An 18,754-nucleotide genomic window follows, 5' to 3' on the forward strand; every position below is an offset into this window, starting at 1 on the left:
GAACAAAACAAACCTCTGGCCCCTAAGACGCCTGCCTGTGCTGGGTGCCTCAGATCTCAAGCAAGAGAGTAAGTATTTTTATATTACTCCTGCCTTCAGCTTTTTACACCTATTATGGATCATTCATATTATTAGAACTTATATTTACTGGCTACTTCTTTACATTTGGGTGCCTGTACCAGAAAGACAGAAATTCAGGTGCACTTCATGAAATTTATGAAGATTCATGTGAAGGAAAGTTTGCTAAATTTCAGTAGTCAGTTGCAGGCTAGTGAATTGGACGTTTTCTACAATTTTTTTTTTTTTTTAAAGAAAGCCTCTAGCAGGATCATTTATTTTTTAAAAATTTTAATGCTTATTTATTTTGGGGGGGGGAGGGGCAGAGAGAGGGCGACACAGAATCGGAAGCAGACTCCAGGCTCTGAGTTGTCAACACAGAGCCCAACGCAGGGCTCAAACCCACAAACCGTGAGATCATGACCTGAACTGAAGTCGGAGGCTTAACCGACTGAGCCACCCAGGCGCCCCCTCATTTATTGTTTTTAAACGGCTTTATTGAGCTATAATTCACATACCATAAAATTCATTTATTTATAGTACATAATTCAGTGGTTTTTAATATATTCAAAGTTATGAAAGCCTCACTTGCCCCTGCCTAATTTTAGAACGTTTCATCACCTTCCCCCCCCCCCCCCCCCCGCAAAGAAATCCTATCCCCATTAGTAGTCACTTCCTACCCCCGCCTCCTCCCAGTTCAGGCAATTAATAATCTACTCTCTATCTCTGTGGATTTGCCTATCCTGGACACTTCACATAATTGGAATCTTACAATGTGTGGTCTCTTGTGCCTGGCTTCTTTCATTTAGCACGTTTTCAAGGTCCATTCGTGTTGTATCAGGTGTCAGTACTTTATTCCTTTTCTTTGTCAAATAATGTTACATCGTATGAACTCCCACATTTTATTCATGCATTCACCTACTAAGGGACATTTGGGTTGTTTCCACTCTTGGCTATTATGAATAATGCTGCTGGAAACATGCGTGTAACAAGTTTTTGTGTGGATATATATTTTCATTTCTGTAGGTAAATAGCTAAGTGTGGAGTTACAGGTCATTTGATAAGTCTATGTTTAACTTTTTGAAGCACTGCCAAACTGTTTTCCAAAGCAGCTGCCCCATTTTATATCCCTACCACATCTGTGAGGGGTTCAATTTCCCCACATCCTCAGTGACACTTGACATTGTCTGTCTTTTTGATTACAGTTATTCTAGAGGGTGTGAGTGGTGCTTCAGTATGGTTTTCATTTGCATTTCCTCCGTGACTAATGATGTTGAGCATTTTTTTCAGGTGCTTATTATTTTGTGCATATCTTCATGTGCCTATTCTTTTGGAGAAACTTCTGTTTATACTCCTTGACGATTGTTAATGGAGCTTTTTGTTTTTTATTGTTGAATTGTAAGAGTTCTGTATGTATTCTGGATACAAATCTCTTATCAGATATATAATTTTCAAATATTTTCTCCCATATTTGCTTTTATACTTTTCCTAAGGTATTGTTTGTAGAAAAAAAGTTTTCAATTTTGGTAAAATTCAATTTATCTGTTTGTTTTCTTTTGTTTCTTGTGCTTTTGCCGTCCTGTCTATGAACCGTTTCATTGTCTAACCCAAAGTAATGAAGATTTGCTCCCATGTTTTCTTCTAAATGTTTTAGTTTTAGGTCTTCTATAAGTCTGCAATTCATTTTAAGTTTTGTGTGTGGCATGAGGGAAAGGATTAACTTAATTCTTGAGTATGTGAATACCCAACTGTGTCAGCACCATTTGGAAAGACTACGATTTTCCTGGCACCTTTGCTGAAAGCCAATGACCATAATGTAAGCGTTTATTTCTGGACTCCCAATTCTGTCCCTTTTCTCTCTCTGTATCTATTTTTATGCCACACAATGTACTTTGTATCACAGTTTTTTGGTTACTGTATCTTTATAGTAAGTTTAGAAATCTGGAAGTTTGAGTCCTCCTACTGTGGTCTTTTGCAAGATTGTTTGGCCTATTCTGAGTCCTTTGTATTTCCATATGAAGTTTTAGGATCACTTCATCAATTTCTCTGCAAATAAATGTAGCTACTCATTGGAAACTTCTACTTGAATTGCAACTTCTCTGTGGGAAGTTGTGGAATTTCCTTGGTATGAACACAAACGTGACCCCAATGGAGTTGACTTAAGCCCAAACTTGGTTAAAGGTTGGTGTGAAATGTAAGCAGAGGCTTCCAGACAACTGATTCTAAAAATGGTTTGTTTTTTGTGACACCTGCAGGTCGGAAAGCCTCCAGTACTTGTTCACGATTTGATTTATCATCGATCAAATCCTCCGGTGTAAGGGTTTTCTTACTAAAACAAACAAGCCAAAAAGAGGAAACACATCCCATGCCATCTTCTCTTACCTAATATATACTGAGCGCTCACTTCCTGCAAAAAGGCATGTCCTTGTCCGACACATCTAGTGACTCTGAAGCACTTCAGGCCGAGGCCCAGGCATCTATTTTTTTTTTTTTAATTTTTTTTTTTTTAACGTTTATTTAGTTTTGAGACAGAGAGAGACAGAGCATGAACAGGGGAGGGTCAGAGAGAGAGGGAGACACAGAATCTGAAACAGGCTCCAGGCTCTGAGCTGTCAGCACAGAGCCCGATGCAGGGCTCGAACTCACGGACTGCGAGATCGTGACCTGAGCCGAAGTCGGACGCTTAACCGACGGAGCTACCCAGGCGCCCCTGGGCATCTATTTTTTAAAACTCACCAGTAATTTTCACGTAGTCCTTCAGTGAGGAACAACAGCCGCATCCCTACTGCTTCTCCCTTACTTCAGGTCTCTCCCCTGCCTTGTAGCCAGAGACATTGCTACTCAGTGTGGTCTATGAACTGGTAGTTGTCGTGTTGACTTGTTACAGATGCAGGGTCTCAGGTCTCCTCCTAGACCTACTGAATCAGAATCTGCATTTTAACAAGATCCCAGATGCTTTCTATGGACCAGAGGTTGGTAAACTACGGTCTACGGGCCAAGTGTGGCTCACTCCATTTTTCCAGGCATGTGGTCACCACTTATGAGGGTGGCTCTCGGGGGGCAAGCACGGTGAGCTTTGGAGAGCTAACTGCTCTCTAGTCTGCTCTTAGCACTTGTCCGCTGAGCTCACGGCTGTGCCTAGTCCCTGCCCAGGGCCCTGCTGGTCAGCGCCTATACTTTGGGGACTCTGCTGTAGGCAGTGAGCAATAGGAATGGTCCAGCCAAGTTACCTTGCCTCCCACCAGCTGTCAACTTGAACTGATTGGGCTGTTGGAGAGGAGAGAGGGCATGCTGGGATCTGGGCATCACTGGAGTAAAGGGCAAGTGACCATCCTTTCAGCCAGACCCCTCCTCCCCGGGCTGGTTGCTCTTGGCCCTGAGAATGTCTCCAGATGAGCGTGGCACAAAGGACGCTCACCCACCACCACCAATCGTTCCCCTCCCAGGATGGCCCGCCTCTGGCAAGAGGTTTTCTCTTGTTGCATAATAGTTAGGTAACGTTAAATAATCGCCTTGAGTTTTGCCTCTTGGCCTATAAAGGCTAAGAAGTCTCCTATCCAGCCCTTTATAGGAAACATTTGTGGATCCTTGGTCTGTACGTCAGTTAGAGCCACTTGCTCTTTGCAGAATGTGCCTCCCTCCCCACTCCCGATGCGCTGTTGCCTGGGCTGGATCTTCCACTATGGCCATGCCCGAGAAGACTCTTACTCATCCTTTGGGGAGTTGGCTTAGGTCACTTTTGGAAAAAAGTCCCTTTCACTTCCTAGCCTGGGGAAATGTCCTTTCCTTCTGTCCCCAGAAAAATCACTGCCATTATAACACTTAGGACATTGCATGTTAATTATGTTACGCACTTCTCTCCCCCTCTAGGGCTGTCCTCATATTTCCGTCTACATCAGGAGGTCTGATATGAGGCTCAATAATTCACATCTCAAATAAATTCCTAGGTGCTGCTGCTGCTGGGCCACAATGTGTCTGGCTGACTCCAAATTCTTCTTGAGATCTCAACTGAAATGTTGGGATCAAAGAGACATTCTCGCTGGGCCCACCGCACGTGGCTCTCTCCTCATTCTTTAATTCTATCCCAACCCCTGGGGCACCTGGGTGGCCCAGTTGGCTAAGCGTCCGACTTCGGCTCAGGTCACCATCTCGCGGTCCGTGAGTTCCAGCCCCGCCTCGGGCTCTGTGCTGACAGCTCAGAGCCTGGAGCCTGCTTCGGATTCTGTGTCTCCCTCTCTCTCTGCCCCTTCCCTGCTTGCAGTTTGCCTCTCTCTCTCTCTCAAAAATAAGTAAACATTTAAAAAATTTCTATCCCAATCCCTTATTTTGTTTATATCTGTAATTCCCAAACTTGTTGGTCTCAGGACTCCTTTACCTTTAAATACCTTTACCTTTAAATAATAAATTTACCTTATTAGAAATTAAAATGCAGGCATTTATATACATTGCATTAATGCAATATACATTGCATTAATATACCATAACATAAAAATATTTTTATGAAAAATAATTACATTTTCTAAAGCAAAAGAAATGAGAAGAGTAACATTGTTTATGTATGTATGTATGTATGTGTTTATGTAGTTGAATCCCTATAATATGTGGCTTAATAGAAGATAGGGGGGTTCTTAGATCTTCTGTATTCAGTTTGTTGTTTTGGCTGAAATATTGAAAGAAAATCTGGTTCCACATATATTGGAAAAGGGAATTGGGAAAGGGAAGAGTATTTTGTAGCCTTTTCAGATAACTGCAGATATTCTCTGATACTGTGCCCAAACTGACACATGGTTGTGTTTTTTAGTGACTTGGCATCTGAAACAACCTCAGTGTATTTTTTGTCCTCTGTCTCACTAAAATCCACAGGTCTATCTTGAATAGGTCTCTTTACCCATGCATGATTTTGTAACATAATCCACTTGTCATTTGGAAGACATCAGTTCACGGACTTATGCAGACTTCCCAAATGTTGACACATTTCATTACAGAATCTTTTAAAATAACTTTTGTGAAGTCATGCAATTAAGGGTCAACATGCATAGTTCTTACTACTTTAGTTTCTTGGTTGAAACTACCTTTTCGGTTTTTTTTTTTTTTAATATTTATTTATTTTTGAGACAGAGACAGAGCATGAACAGGGGAAGGGCAGAGAAAGAGGGAGACACAGAATCTGAAGCAGCTCCAGCCTCCGAGCTGTCAGCACAGAGCCCGACGCGGGGCTCGAACTCACGAACTGTGAGATCATGACCTGAGCTGAAGTCGGACGCTTAACCGACTGAGCCACCCAGGTGCCCCCCTTTTCGTTTGTTTTTGACTCTCCGTGTGTGATGCCACTGCCTTGCTTCATGCTGAGGCAACAGCAGCTTTGTACCTCATTGCTTTTCAACCCTCAGGGCAAATGTCTGCACAGTGAACAAGGCCAATGGCATTTTCATATTATAATGAAAATAGTTTTGACTGCATGCATCCCCTGAAAGAGTCCTAGAGATTCCTAAGCATCTGTAGACTGTAGTTTGAGAACTGTCGGTTTCTGCGTTAATGTTGTAGATAACTTGCAGCCGTGTTGTTTGCATGTTTATATCTAGTCCATCTGAATTGGTGTGCCAACAGTATTAACTTTCTCTGGAGTCCCTTCTCTGCATTCAGTCAGTAAACTTTTCACACGGATTGTCATTGTACCCTCACAACAACTCCGGCAAGTTGTCTCCGGGTTATAGATGAGAAAGCCAAGGCGCAGAATCCCACAACTAATTCAGAATCGCACTACCAGCACTTTGGAACGGGAACTGGAGATAGCACTGGAAAGTGGTTTGAGGCCAAATAGAAAATGCCAGCCCATGAATTCAGCCTGTATGCCTGGAGGCAGAGGGGAGCCTCGATAGATTTTAGGTAAGGGACTGGCATGTACTAACCATGGTGGCTGAGATCCAAATACACCCTCAGCAGCGCACACACATGCAAATTTGTGAGCGGAGAAAGAAAGTAAATGGTAAAGAATCCCGTGGAATCACGTACTGAGAAGAAAGAGCTGTAGAGAACTTCCTAAGGGGCATGTTTCCCCCCCCCCCCATTATTTCAGTCATGGAATCGACCAAAATGTCAGACATGACAAAGCTTCACCAAGCTGTGGCTGTTGGGGATTACAGTTTAGTGAAAAAGATTTTGAAGAAAGGTCTCTGTGACCCAAACTACAAGGATGTGGACTGGAATGACCGAACTCCACTTCACTGGGCTGCAATCAAAGGTGAGTGGGCAGTGCCTGGGTAGAATCCCTCTTTTGGAGCCCACCATTTGTGAAGTGACCAGTCTGTGTGGGGGTAGTAGAAAGAACATTTCTTGAGAGCCAAATGGAACATTTCAACCCTGGCACCACCACTTACTGGTTGTAGCACCTTCAGCAAATTATTTAATGTCTCTGGGCCTTAAGTGAGTTATCTACATAATGGAAACTGATGCTACCTTGGAATCTTGTGGTGAGGATTCACTAAGATAATGCATGTACAGTGCCCAGCCCATAATTTGCTCTCAATTGATATTAGTCTTCTGCCCTCTTGACCTCCAACAAGAAAGGGAACATCATTGCCGAGGTCAGACAGGGACTCTGCCTTGTTCATTGCTATAACCCCCATGCCTCACATGGCTCGGTTACAGAATTCAAGGAGAATAGTAGCAAAAGCAGCCAATGGGCCTATCAAGGCCTTCAGCAATGGAACACCATGGAAGGATGTCAAGTAAGAGAGTGTTCTGTTTGCTTTTTAAAATTTTGTTTTGACTTCTATATGGAGAATGGATTGGCAGGAAGCAAGACTGGATGCAGAGAAATCAGTTGGTAGAATTTTGCAGAAACTTAAGTCCAAGGTGATGGTGGCTATAATGAAGCACCTTTTAGTGAACACTTGCTTTATGCTGGGCACTGTGCTGTATACATCATGCCTGTGGTTTCATTTGTACTTCACAAGAACTCACTGAGGGAGGTGATCATATTTTTAATTTACAAATGAGGAAACCTGAGCCTCACACCTTCATTTCTCGTCTGGGATGCCATAGTCAGCAGCTGTTATTTACTGGCAGGTATGAGCCCACATCCGTCGTCCCCAAAAGCCTGGGCTCTTAACTGGTGCTAACTATAAAGTCGGTGGGACTTAAAATATTTTTTATCAAGGTGTAATTAATATACAGCATTATATCAGTTTCAGAGGTACAACAACACAATGACTAAATTTTTTTATGTGTTGCGAAATGAGCACCACAGTAACTGAAGTTAAAATCTGTCCCCATTTGTAGTTACCAAAAAGCTTTCTTCTGGTAAGTTTTAAGATCTACTCTCTTGGCAGCTTTCAAATCTGCAACACAGTCTCGTTAACTATAGTCACCCTGTGGTACATTGCATCGTCGGGACTTACTTATTTTATAACTGATGTTTGGACCTTTTGCCGGTCGTCACTCGTTTCTCCCACCCCTTACCCCCCACCTCTGGCAACCACCAGTTTGTTCACTGAACCAGTGATATTGGTGTGTTTGTGTGTGTGTGAGGTTTCTGTTGCTGTTGTTGTTGTAGATTCCGCGTACAAGTGAGATCCTAAGGTATTTCTTTTTCTCTGGCTTATTTCCACTCAGCGTAATGCCCTCAAGGCCCATCCCTGTTGTTGCAAAATGTTTGCTTTTCAATCACCATTGAGACTGACAAAAGCTGAGTGAGCCTGACCAGTGCCCTACAGGCATGAGTACAGCGCCTTAGGAGGGAAAGCAAGATTCCTAGGAAGGGATTGGGGGGAAGGGAATGCCCTGGAGGGAGGGAGTAGAGGGAATAGTTGGAGGGCCCAGGCCTCTGGTAGGAGCAAGGTTCATGGGGTGAAGTGGGGCACTGCGTCCCTGGTAAGAAGGGGCGGGGGAGGGAGAGGGAGGGTGAGGAGGGGCTTCCCAGCAAATGTCTTCCCTTCTTTTGGACAACCTAGGCTAGTTCTGGCCTCCGCGGGGGCAGAGACATTTTAATCTTAACCTCTTCCCGTTTCTTCCCTTTACATCTAAGGGCATGTGGAGGTGATGCAGCTCCTTATAGAATACGGAGCCAGGCCCTGCCTGGTGACTGATGTGGGCTGGACCCCAGCTCATTTTGCAGCTGAGTCAGGCCACGTGAATGTGCTCAAAATTCTCCATGCATTGCATGCGGCCATCGACGCCCCCGACTTCTTTGGAGACACGCCGAAGAGGATCGCACAGATCTATGGGCAGACGGCCTGTGTGGCGTTTCTGGAGAAGTAAGTTTCCTTTATTTCCAGCTAGAGAAGTGGCAGAGAAACAGGAGCCTGTGATCAAGATATCTGCCAACTCAGTGGTCTCGGGTCCATCCCAGGGAATGAGCAAATTCAGCTAACAGTTGTCTGAGTTGTTTTTATTAACTTTTCACAGAAATGACTAGTTTAGGTGGAAGCGACATTGCTGCAGATTATGTGAAATCTATTGTTTTTGTATTATACCAAAATTATAGTTATTTTAATGATACATATTTATAACAATGTTAACAACATCTCATTGTTATAATTACTATTTTAGATTGTACAAAAATTATCTCAGATAACAGAGGTGAGACACCAAGTTTGCCAATGGGACGTGGGACAAGATTCATGCAGCCCCTGCAGATTCCTGAAAGGTATTCATACTAGCTATGTGACCTTGGGCAAGTTAAGCCACCTTGCTGGCTCAGTTTTCGTATTAAAAATGAACCTGGTGAATTAGGCTATCAGCTGTAAGGTCCCTTCTACCTTTTAAAATTGCTGTTCGCCTATGAATCTTCTATTCTCACACTCACCTAACATAAGGACTTTTCTAGCATTCGCTAATCTTTTCTCTCACCCACACATTCAAATGGAATGAAGTGTCAGTGATGCACGTGACAGTTACAGCTTCGGGAGGCATGGAAATAAAATTTAGGAATTTATGATCCGGTTGGGTTAATCAGTAGTTCATACGCGAGGCAGTAAAGTAACAGAATGACAGTGGCATTGCCTGAAAACCAAAATGAGATCCGTAGCAAATCTGACTCCAGGGCAGGGCAGTTCATGGTGGGGAAGGGGGATGACTGTGAAATCACCTTCTAAGAACTTGAAGATAAAGTTATCGTCTGTTAAGTAAAATAGTTGCTTACAATGAGGTTGGATATCTGTAGAAGTAACCAAAGAGACCTTCTCTTAAGAAGGTGCTCCACAGTAAAAAATACTCAAGCAGTGCCTGGGTGGTTCAGTCTGTGAAACCCCTGGCTCTTGATTTTGGCTCAGGTCATGATCCCAGGGTTGTGGGGTCAAGCCCCGTGTTGGGCTCCGTGCTGAGCACAGAGCCTGCCTGGGATTCTCTCTCTCTTTTTCTCTCTGCCCTCCGCCACGTGTACACATGCACGTGCTCTGTCTCTCTTTCTCTATTTCAAAAATAAATAAATAAATAAATAAATAAATATCATCATTGAGGTGATTTGGAGGTTAAAGAGACAGAACCTTGAGTCCTGACTCGAAGACTCTTCTCCCCAATCCTGCATCATCCCCTACATTCAGTGAGCGTCATCCATTGGGGACCTCAGCATCTGCAGCATTGTTCTCTGAACTTTTAAAAACTCTTAACATATCACTATGTGGGCATGGTTCCCTCTCTTCGTTCTGCCAGTTCCTGGATCACCACACAGGGATTTGAATGCATCAAGACCTCTTCTCATTCAGCTTCTTCTTTCCCTCCCGATCCGTCGTCTGCCTGAAGGTTCCACGATCTTCCATCTATCTGCCATCTGGACGCCATGATACACTGCTTCTTCCACTCTGTTCCCATGATTCTTAAGTTTCCAACCATTTGTCCTTCTGTACCATGTGACCCAGCATTCCCACCCTTGAGTCAGTGTCTGTCTTCTCCACTCCTGTGCCTGTCCTGGTGGAGAAAAGCCCACAACGACGTACACAGGCACCATAAGAAATTCTGGGATTCCTGTCTTCAGCTGAGCCCTCAGAACAGTTGGACTATCCCTTCTTGTCCTGCTCCTCCATTGACGACTCACGTCCCCATCGTACCTCCACCTGTTCCTCAGACAGTAGGCTTTCCCCTTCATAGAGAAGATTGAAGCCAAGAGCATATGTATTTCAACCTCCTACACCTACATGTGGTATATACACCACATCCGTTCCTTCTTACCTTCCTGTCTGTCCTTCTGGGAGAAGTGTTACCTCTCCATATAGGCCCTGATCCAAATCTTTGTACCTCCTACAGGGCCATCGTTCCCATACTCTCTGTTGCATCTTTTACCCTCTCTTCTGTATTTTTGGCTTTTTTTCTACTCCTTCCCTTCAGTCCTCATTGGCCTTTGAACCTGTTCAAATAGATCTTACGGAACAAGCACACAAACGATTAGAGGTCCTTCTAACTGTCTGCTGTTTCTTTTCTCTTCCTGCATTTCTATGCTACTTGAATGTTACTCTGTGTAATCGTCTCTCCTTCCTCACCCACCTTTGCGCTTCTTCCCCACTGTTGTCTGAATCAATGCTCATCCAGGGAGGTCCTTGTTGCTAAATGAGTGACCTCTTATCAGTTCTCATCTCCCTTAATTTGGTATTTGACTGCCCTTCTCTTTTGGCATGTCTCCTTGGATAACTTTTTATCCTCTCTGATGCTACTGTCTTCTATTTCTCCTTGCACCTATCTGATCATTTCTTCTCATGATTCTCTTGGGCTCTGATTCTCGCTGGCCTTTTAGATGCTGAAATTCCTCAGCATCTTATCCTTGGCTGTCCTCTGCTGAACCTCTCTGCATAATCTCATCCCCTTCCTAGTGACCCGTGGGTGGATAAGCATGATACATGAGCCCAGCATAACTGAAGTGGAAGATGGGTGGTTCCTCCAAATAGTGGGGGTGGGGGTGGGGTGCTATTACCAGGAAAAGTGGGCCTGCAGGGCTGAGCCGACGAAAACAACAACGATCAGCCACATCACGTGTAAGTCATGTTTAGGTATCATCATCTTCCATGTGGAACTTCCCTTTTGACAGTTGAAAGGGGTTAGAGAGAAGGAATCCTGGTTAAGAGGAAATTAATCTGGACCTTGAAAGATAGCTAAGGCCTGACTAATGCAGGAGGGAGAAAGATTCTTGATTTGGAGAGAAGGGCACCAAGTCGGAAGTGTGCAGGGGTTGTGCATACGTGTGAGGGAGTGGAGGGGGAGTGAAAGGATGAGTGGCCTGGCTAAGTACACCACTCATGCTAGAGAGAAGTGGAGAATAAGGTTGGGTGGGCGGGTGACCATTATGGGATGGGCGAGCAGATGAGTGTGAACTCATCTAGGCATTGAGGAGAGGAAACAGATGCTCTAGCAAAGTCCCTTCTGTAGGGGAAGAGACAGCAGGGGTGGTATGCAGCTAGGATTGGAGGCACTCAGACCATAAGTAGGGAGGTCACTGAGGAATTTCTTAATGCCTCATGTTGCAAGTAGGTGCTCTCCTGGGCTAGGATGACGAAAAGAAAGGATATAAGAGAATTTCAGAAAAAGCCTAGACAGTATTTGACAACTTGCTGAATATCCTAGGGGTCCTAGTGAAATAATTCAACTTTTGATTCGGCTTCCTCTAAGCCGTGCATTCAACAAATATTTTGGAGCCCTACCTACCATGCCCACTGCTTTGAACTCGATACCACAAAGGATTTAAAGATAAATCAGATACAGTGTTGGATGTCAAGTTCCCTGTGTGAGAGGGGAGATACTTGTTTACATAAATAGTGCTACTACGGGATAGAAGGTGGCAAAGCCCAAAAAGAGCAGGGCAGAGGAAGGATGTTATGTGGTCTAAATACGGAGCGGTCACTTCTTGTTGTTAAGGGGACAAGCAGGTTTGCTATCTAAAGAGATAAAAATTGAATAATAAAGATTGAACTGTGCTTTTTGTAAAACTTTGTACCTGAACTACTTCAAACGATACTGTTGTCTGCTTTTCTTTGTCCATGTGTGTATGATGATCTATTTACCCATTCCTCTCTTACCTCTTCTATTGTTCCATATCTACCACCTATCTATATATCGTGTAAGTATTCTTTTCACAAATCCTTCTATATACAAATAATACATATGTGATTATGACTACTTTTCTTTTTTAAATGTTTCCATATTTTAAATTCTTATACAACAAGGGTGCTTGAGCGGCTCAGATGGTTAAGCACCAACTTTGGCTCAGGTCATGCTCTCTCAGTTCGTGGGTTCAAGCCCTGCGTGGGGCTCTGTGCTGACAGCTGAGCCCGGAGCCTGCTTCGGATTCTGCGTTTCCCTCTCCATCTGTTCCTCTCACACTTGCACTCTCACTCTTTCAAAAATAAGTAAACATTTAAAAATTTTTTTTCATAAAAAAATAAAATCTTATGCAACAAATGTACATGGTTTTATAATTAAGGAAAAAATACAATGGAAAAAGAAACGAAGGAAAACAGCATCCTAGTAATATGCTGGTGGCTCTGTGAATGTGAGTCCTTCAGCATTAGCAGTGTCGTCTACACGCTAAGCGCCCATCCTTCTATGAACTTCCCACTCTGGGCATGCCATTTTTCTCCACCTCAGTAGCTTCTTTAGTGTCCGAGGTCCCAAAGCGTACACTTGGAGATGCTGGAGCTTGGCCCCCTTCTTTCTCTCCGGGACTCCTGAGGTGGCGGGGCTGTGTGCAGAGGGCCGGAAGAGACGCCCACGCTGATGCCAGCCCAGAGTCTCCCACCCGGGTACTGAGAGCCGCCATCTTGCCCACACAGGCTGTCCCATCTGGGTACTGAGAGACGCCATCTTGACCACACAGGCTCTCCCATCCGGGTACTGAGAGCCGCCATCTTGCCCCTCTCCAGGGCCGAGCCCGAGTGCCAGGACCATCGCCGCACTGCCAGGCAGAAGGGGCTGCCTCTGGACCAGAGGGACGAAGACTGGGATGCCAAGAAAAGGGAGCTGGAGCTGTCTCTTCCCTCCTCGAATCAAAAAACTAGTAAGAAAAAGATTAAAAAAATCCGAGGCCCCACCAGGCTGAGCCATCCCAAGGAGAGGAGAATGTGAGGACAGCGTTGGTGGCTCTGGCACCCATGTTTTCTGCGGAAATAGTTTTCCCTGGCACCAGACTAGGAGTGGTTAGATCTGTGCTGTCTTTACATGATTCTAGAGACCATTCTGTAAGACCATTCTGTAGACCGGCCTTCTACCGGCAGCTCATGACCTGTCATTCAACCCAAAGCCTCGCTGGGCGTTCCCTACAGGAGCTGCTGCCTCCTTGCTGATCCAAGCTGTCCACAAGTATTGCCAGAAAGGGACAAGTGTTAGCTGCTTGTGTTTGGCCACGAGTCCTTTGCACTGTCAGCACCCCGTGACCCACTATATGCAATTATTGAATTATAGGGGGCAAAGAAAGAGCTCTCCCTAAGGAAACTGGATTGTTTCAATGAAAAAAAAAAGTAACAATACAATCCCAATAATTTCCAACCTACTCAGTTCAGTTAATCTATGGAAATAAAAAAAGGTATTTGTTACCACGTAAACCAAGCAAGGAGGTGAACAAATGTAGCTCCCAGTTTCCAGTTTTTTTTGTTTTGTTTGTTTGTTTCTTTGCAGAGTAGGGGCTCACAATCTCAGCATGGTCATTGATCAGTGATCACCTTCACATAAGAAAAACGGTGTGGGTGATGGACCAACTCATTGAGCGATAACCGGAAACCCCAACAAGAATTCATTTCATCCCACGTAAGAAATGAGAGGTAGCAAGGATAGTGGACCATGTGAATACAGCTCTACTTGTGCAATGTGTATTTTAGGGAATCTGAACACAGATCAGGTATTTCCAATGAAAATATTGCATCCAAATTGAGATCTGCTCTAACTGTAAAATATATATCAGATTTTGAATACTTAGAAAAAATGTAAAACAGCTCATTAATGTTCTTGATTGCATGGTGAAATGATACTATGTTAGATATTGAGTTAAATAAAACGTATTACTAACATGAATTTTCTCTTTTTCCATCCACTTTTTGAAACACGTGGCTCCCAGTGGGGTGCCTGGGTGACTCAGTCCGTTAAGCGTCTGACTCTTGATTTTGTCTCGGGCCTCAGGTCATGATCTCATGGCATGTGAGTTCAGTTGGAGCCCTGCATCCGGCTCCGTGCTGACAGCACACAGCCTGCTTGGGATCCTCTCCCACCCCTCCCCTTCCTTCTCTCCCCACCCCGTGCGTGTTCTCTTTCTCTCTCAAAAATAAATAAAAACTGAAAAGAAAAAAAGAAAATATGCGACTGCTAGAATGTTTAAAATTCCGTAGGTGGCTTCCCCCCCCCCCCCCCCCCGCTTTTTTTTTTCCTCCTGACAGCACTGCAGGAGAAACCAGAAAATATTTACAGCCTCCACCGGGCAGATGGCCTGAGGCGCTCCAATTGGCTACTCTACGTTCTAGATTTACTAGCTTCTCTGCCTAACTCAGTCTCTTTAGGCATCTAACGTCTTCATTACGCCTTCCTCAATTCATGTTTGTGTTAATACAGGCCGTGCTCGGTTTGAATTACATGAAATGAACAAATGCTTGAATGTCTTATAGGAAAGCAGCATAGCTGTGGAGGGTACGCTATCCAGTGTCTATATCCGTCCTGAGCATCAGTCCCCTTTCTCCTTGCTCAGCAATGCACCAAGGTGGCTCCTGCTCCCCTTGATCCTGTTGGTCCTCAACCAGTATGAACTTCGGAAGGCACCTGACTCAAGCTGGTCCAATAAGATTCTTCTTCCAGGAGGGTCAAAATGGAGGCTCTGGGCCAGCTGGTTCTGGGGTATGAGACTAAGCTCTGGGTGGAGCAGTGTCTCTGACTCTGTCCTGACACCACCCCACCTGCCCCCCCCCCCCCCCCTCCCCTTGATGTCTGCACAGAGCCCATCTTCTGTCTCTCTCTCTCTCTCTCTCTCTCTCTCTCATTCACACTTCCCTCCACTTCAAGACACAACACACACAGAGGATTGTAGGTGGAGGTCATGGGGGTAGGATGGAAAAAGGCCCAGGCTGCAACAGAGCCCCCTCCCCCACCCCCACTCCCCCAAGTTGGGGGGAAAAAATGCCTGTAGTTTTCTGTCATCACTCATCCCGAGACCCAGTCTTCTCACCAGTAACCCCCATCCCACCACTGATGGACCCTTCACGAATGAACCCCCTCCCTCATTGAACCCTCATTCCTCTCACTAAACCCCCTCCATCTCAAAGCCCTCACCCCCCTCAAAGAACCCCCTGTCCACAATTTCCCCTCCACCCACAGCACTGGCTAGGCCCTCAGAAAGACCGCCATCAGAGCCTGTGACTGAGCTGGGCCATGGTCGGGGTCGGGCTCTGTGCCTCCCCTCTTGACTGGGCCTTTCTGGGGTCCCTGCCTCCCTGTGAATCCTCAGGAGCAGAGGAGTCTCCATTACCACCCCCTGCCTCAACATTGCCTCTGCCCCTGAGCAACCCACAATGGGTCTTCCTCTGGAGCAATATGTCCCCCTCAGCACCAGCCACCATGTGCTGGGCTGAAAACCAGTAGGGAAATCTTGCCCAGAGGTTGGAGCTGGAGGGTGGTAGTCTCGCCTGTTTCAGAGGAACACTGATGACCGGAGCTTGTGGCCCAGGGGCTGGGGTGGGACGAACCATGGGGCTGAGGCCACCTCCCAGGCCTGCCCCTCAGCCTTGGTAGGCCCCGTGAAGGAGACTTAATGGAGTTAAGAACAGTGTAAAAGAGGATATTTTAACAGCCAGGACGCCCACAATTAAACTGGCTGTCCTGGAGGTGTCCACACTGAGACAGGTGAGTACACTGTGGGGGTATACAAGACTCCCATATACGAGTGGGCTGGACTCAAGAATTTCTGTGGCCCAGCTCAGATTTCACACCCCTCAGATTTCACACCTGGGTCATACATACATACATACATACATAAATATGTAAATAAATAAAAGATTCTTCTCCTGCTAACTGGAAAAGAAATCTTCATGAGAGGATGGGCCAGTAGCCTATAACCTCAGAACTGTGGAGTGGCTAATTCTACACAGGGCTGAGGAAGTGCTGGGAGGTGCTCCACGGAGAGAAAGAAAAGACTGAGGGAAAAGATGGCGGGTGGGGGGTGTGGAGGGGATGAGGGTGGGGACGGGGTTCACTGAGAACGCACATGCACAGCTTTCTAGTTTCCAGTTCTGGTTCCTTACTCAGGAAATGTGTGGAAAACTACTTTCATAATAATATTTCCTCTTTTGCTTACAGCGTATTGAATTGATCCCTCCCCCTCTTTTTTTTTTTTTTTTTTTTAAATCTTTTCTAAAAAGGACAGTATTTTAAGATCATAGGCTTAGGAGTCAAGTAGATTTAGGTTTATGTCCTCCTCCATGAAATAGGCAAAATAATCCGTACTTCTTGGGGCTGTGCAGTGAGGGTGAGATGAGATGTGCAGCCTAATGCTGGCATTGGCACTCTAACAGGTCGGTGTGATGGCTATTATGTTTCTATAGGAGTAAGCTCAGTTTTCTCCTGAGAATCCCAAAGGGGTCCAGGAACAATGCTCTGTAGGGGTCAATTGAGGGTCCCCCATTGTTCAGTCCATAAACACGCCCGGTCTAGTTTCCGTCTTCCATCAGCTTCACAGACCCGGACCAAACTGATAAGTGTTCTCAGGGTCCTTTACTGCAGCTACGGCCTCCCAGTGTCCTTGCAGAGTCCCTCGTTCATGGTTAGTCTCATTGAGACACTAGAAAGAAGAGACTGTGTATAGTAAATGAACGCAATAGGAAGAAGACACTGAGGGCTCTGTTGGAATGTGGATTCTGTACTAAGCATGTATTATATCTAATCTCCATGACCCACCTGCAGAGTAGGTCTTACTGTCCCCCTGTGACACCACAAACTGAAATTCTGAGAGGTTGTGTGACTTGCCCTAAGCCCCTGGCTAACTCTCCTATAACCTTGAAATTCTGCCCGGATTGGAAGGCGTTCTAACCCTTCAAGCTCTGGGATCTCAGTCAGATTGCTTAACTTCTCTAGAGTCCTCACCTGTTAACTGAATTTTAGCTGAGTTCGCAACAATTCTGAGAATTTGAGACAGAAGACACGCACTTCCTCAACACCCTCCATTTTAAATAATGCTCTCAGCAATGCTCTCAGCGATGTTTACCCTCATTTCTCCTCTGTATTCCAAGAATCGTGACCAGCTGAGGAAATACACAGTGGGGAATGCAAGTGGTTAGTAATAAACACCAGCTATGACCATGTGATCAATTTCAGAGATAAGGACTGTGATTCTCATAAGTATCCCTCCTCATTTTGTTATGAACATGTTTGGTGTGTGTGTGCGTGCGTGTGTGTGTGTGTGTGTGTGAATGCAAAATGGTACAGCCACTTTGGAAAGCAATTGGCAGTTTCTTACGTGGTTAAATATACACTTACCATATGACCCAGCAACCCCAATCCTGGATTTCACTCAAGTGAAACAAAACTTACATTCATATACAATCTGTAAGTATTTATAGCAGCTTGATTCATAATTGCCAGAAATTATGGGGACTATCCAAACGTCCTTTAACTGGTGAATGGATAAACAAACTTGGTGCATCAATATCAGAAATAAGTATTACTTAGAAATAGAAGGGAATCAACTACTTTTGCACAAACACCATGCATGAACCCCAAATCCATTATGATAAATATAAGAAGGCCAGATCAAAGGCCTGTATGAATCATTTGTAGGACAATCTGGAAAGGACACAATTAGGATAGAAAGCACATCAGTTGTTGGCAGAGACTGTCTACCAGAGGGAAGAGAGAGGGAAGGACTGTCTACGAATTTTACCTGTATAAAATTTTAGGGTGATATAACTGTTTCCATATCTTGATAGTTGTTGTGGATGTATGATTATCCGATACATGAAAAAGTATGAATGTTATTGTATGCAAATTATATCTTAAATACTTTTTTTATAGGAGGAAGGAATTAATGACTACTTAACTCATACACTGAGATAAATCTTTCAAAATACCGGGTCCACGAGAGTTGAGAGTGGAAAAGGGAATATATATCAGAAATTCTTGGAGAAATTCCTTGGAAATACTAAGAGTTCAATGAATTCCTTAATTAGCTGTGCAACAGAATCACCTTTGGGATTTATAGAAAATGTATGTGGCTTTGGCTTCAGAGATTCTAATTCAATAAGTCACGGCTAGGTCCCAGGAATTTCTATTTCTTCAGTATTCACTAAATTGTTGTGAAGCCCATCTTGGTTTAGAACCCCTGAGACATAATTGCCAACGTCCTTTCCAAACTAAGCATTCCCATGACTGCATAGAAATTAGAATATATGTAAACTTTTCTGGTGGAAGAAAACAACAACAAAACAATCTTTACTAATACTGATATTTAGCATTTCTTTCAATTATGAGTTGGGTAATAAAACTCAAATATTAGGGGTGCTTGGGTGGCTCAGTCGGTTGGGCGTCCGACTTCGGCTCAGGTCATGATCTCGCGGTCCGTGAGTTTGAGCCCTGCATCGGGCTCTGGGCTGACAGCTCAGAGCCTGGAGCCTGTTTCAGATTCTGTGTCTCCCTCTCTCTCTGCTCCTCCCCTGCTCATGCTCTGTCTCTCTCTGTCTCAAAAATAAATAAATCTTAAAAAAAAATTAAAAAAACAAAACTCAAATATTAGCATTTTCTATGACTT

The 18,754-nt window shown here is 44.6% G+C and overlaps 1 protein-coding gene across 3 annotated transcripts; it reads left to right on the forward strand.

Annotated features, from left to right (window-relative positions):
• Window positions 1-14,261, forward strand: ANKRD66 (ankyrin repeat domain 66). 3 transcript variants are annotated; one of them, XM_049653764.1, is made up of 5 exons: window positions 1-68; window positions 6,134-6,298; window positions 8,084-8,312; window positions 12,903-13,036; window positions 13,654-14,261. In XM_049653764.1, the coding sequence occupies exons 2-5, from the start codon at window positions 6,136-6,138 to the stop codon at window positions 13,656-13,658; spliced, it is 531 nt and encodes a 176-aa protein (XP_049509721.1). In that variant the 5' UTR covers window positions 1-68; window positions 6,134-6,135; the 3' UTR covers window positions 13,659-14,261. The 3 variants fall into 3 exon arrangements, with proteins under 3 accessions (XP_049509721.1, XP_049509720.1, XP_049509719.1); XM_049653763.1 differs by having other exon boundaries at window positions 14,111-14,261; XM_049653762.1 differs by having other exon boundaries at window positions 12,903-14,261.
• Window positions 14,262-18,754: the final 4,493 nt, after the last annotated feature.

This window comes from Panthera uncia (assembly GCF_023721935.1).
Source record: "Panthera uncia isolate 11264 chromosome B2 unlocalized genomic scaffold, Puncia_PCG_1.0 HiC_scaffold_24, whole genome shotgun sequence".
NCBI lineage: Eukaryota > Metazoa > Chordata > Mammalia > Carnivora > Felidae > Panthera > Panthera uncia.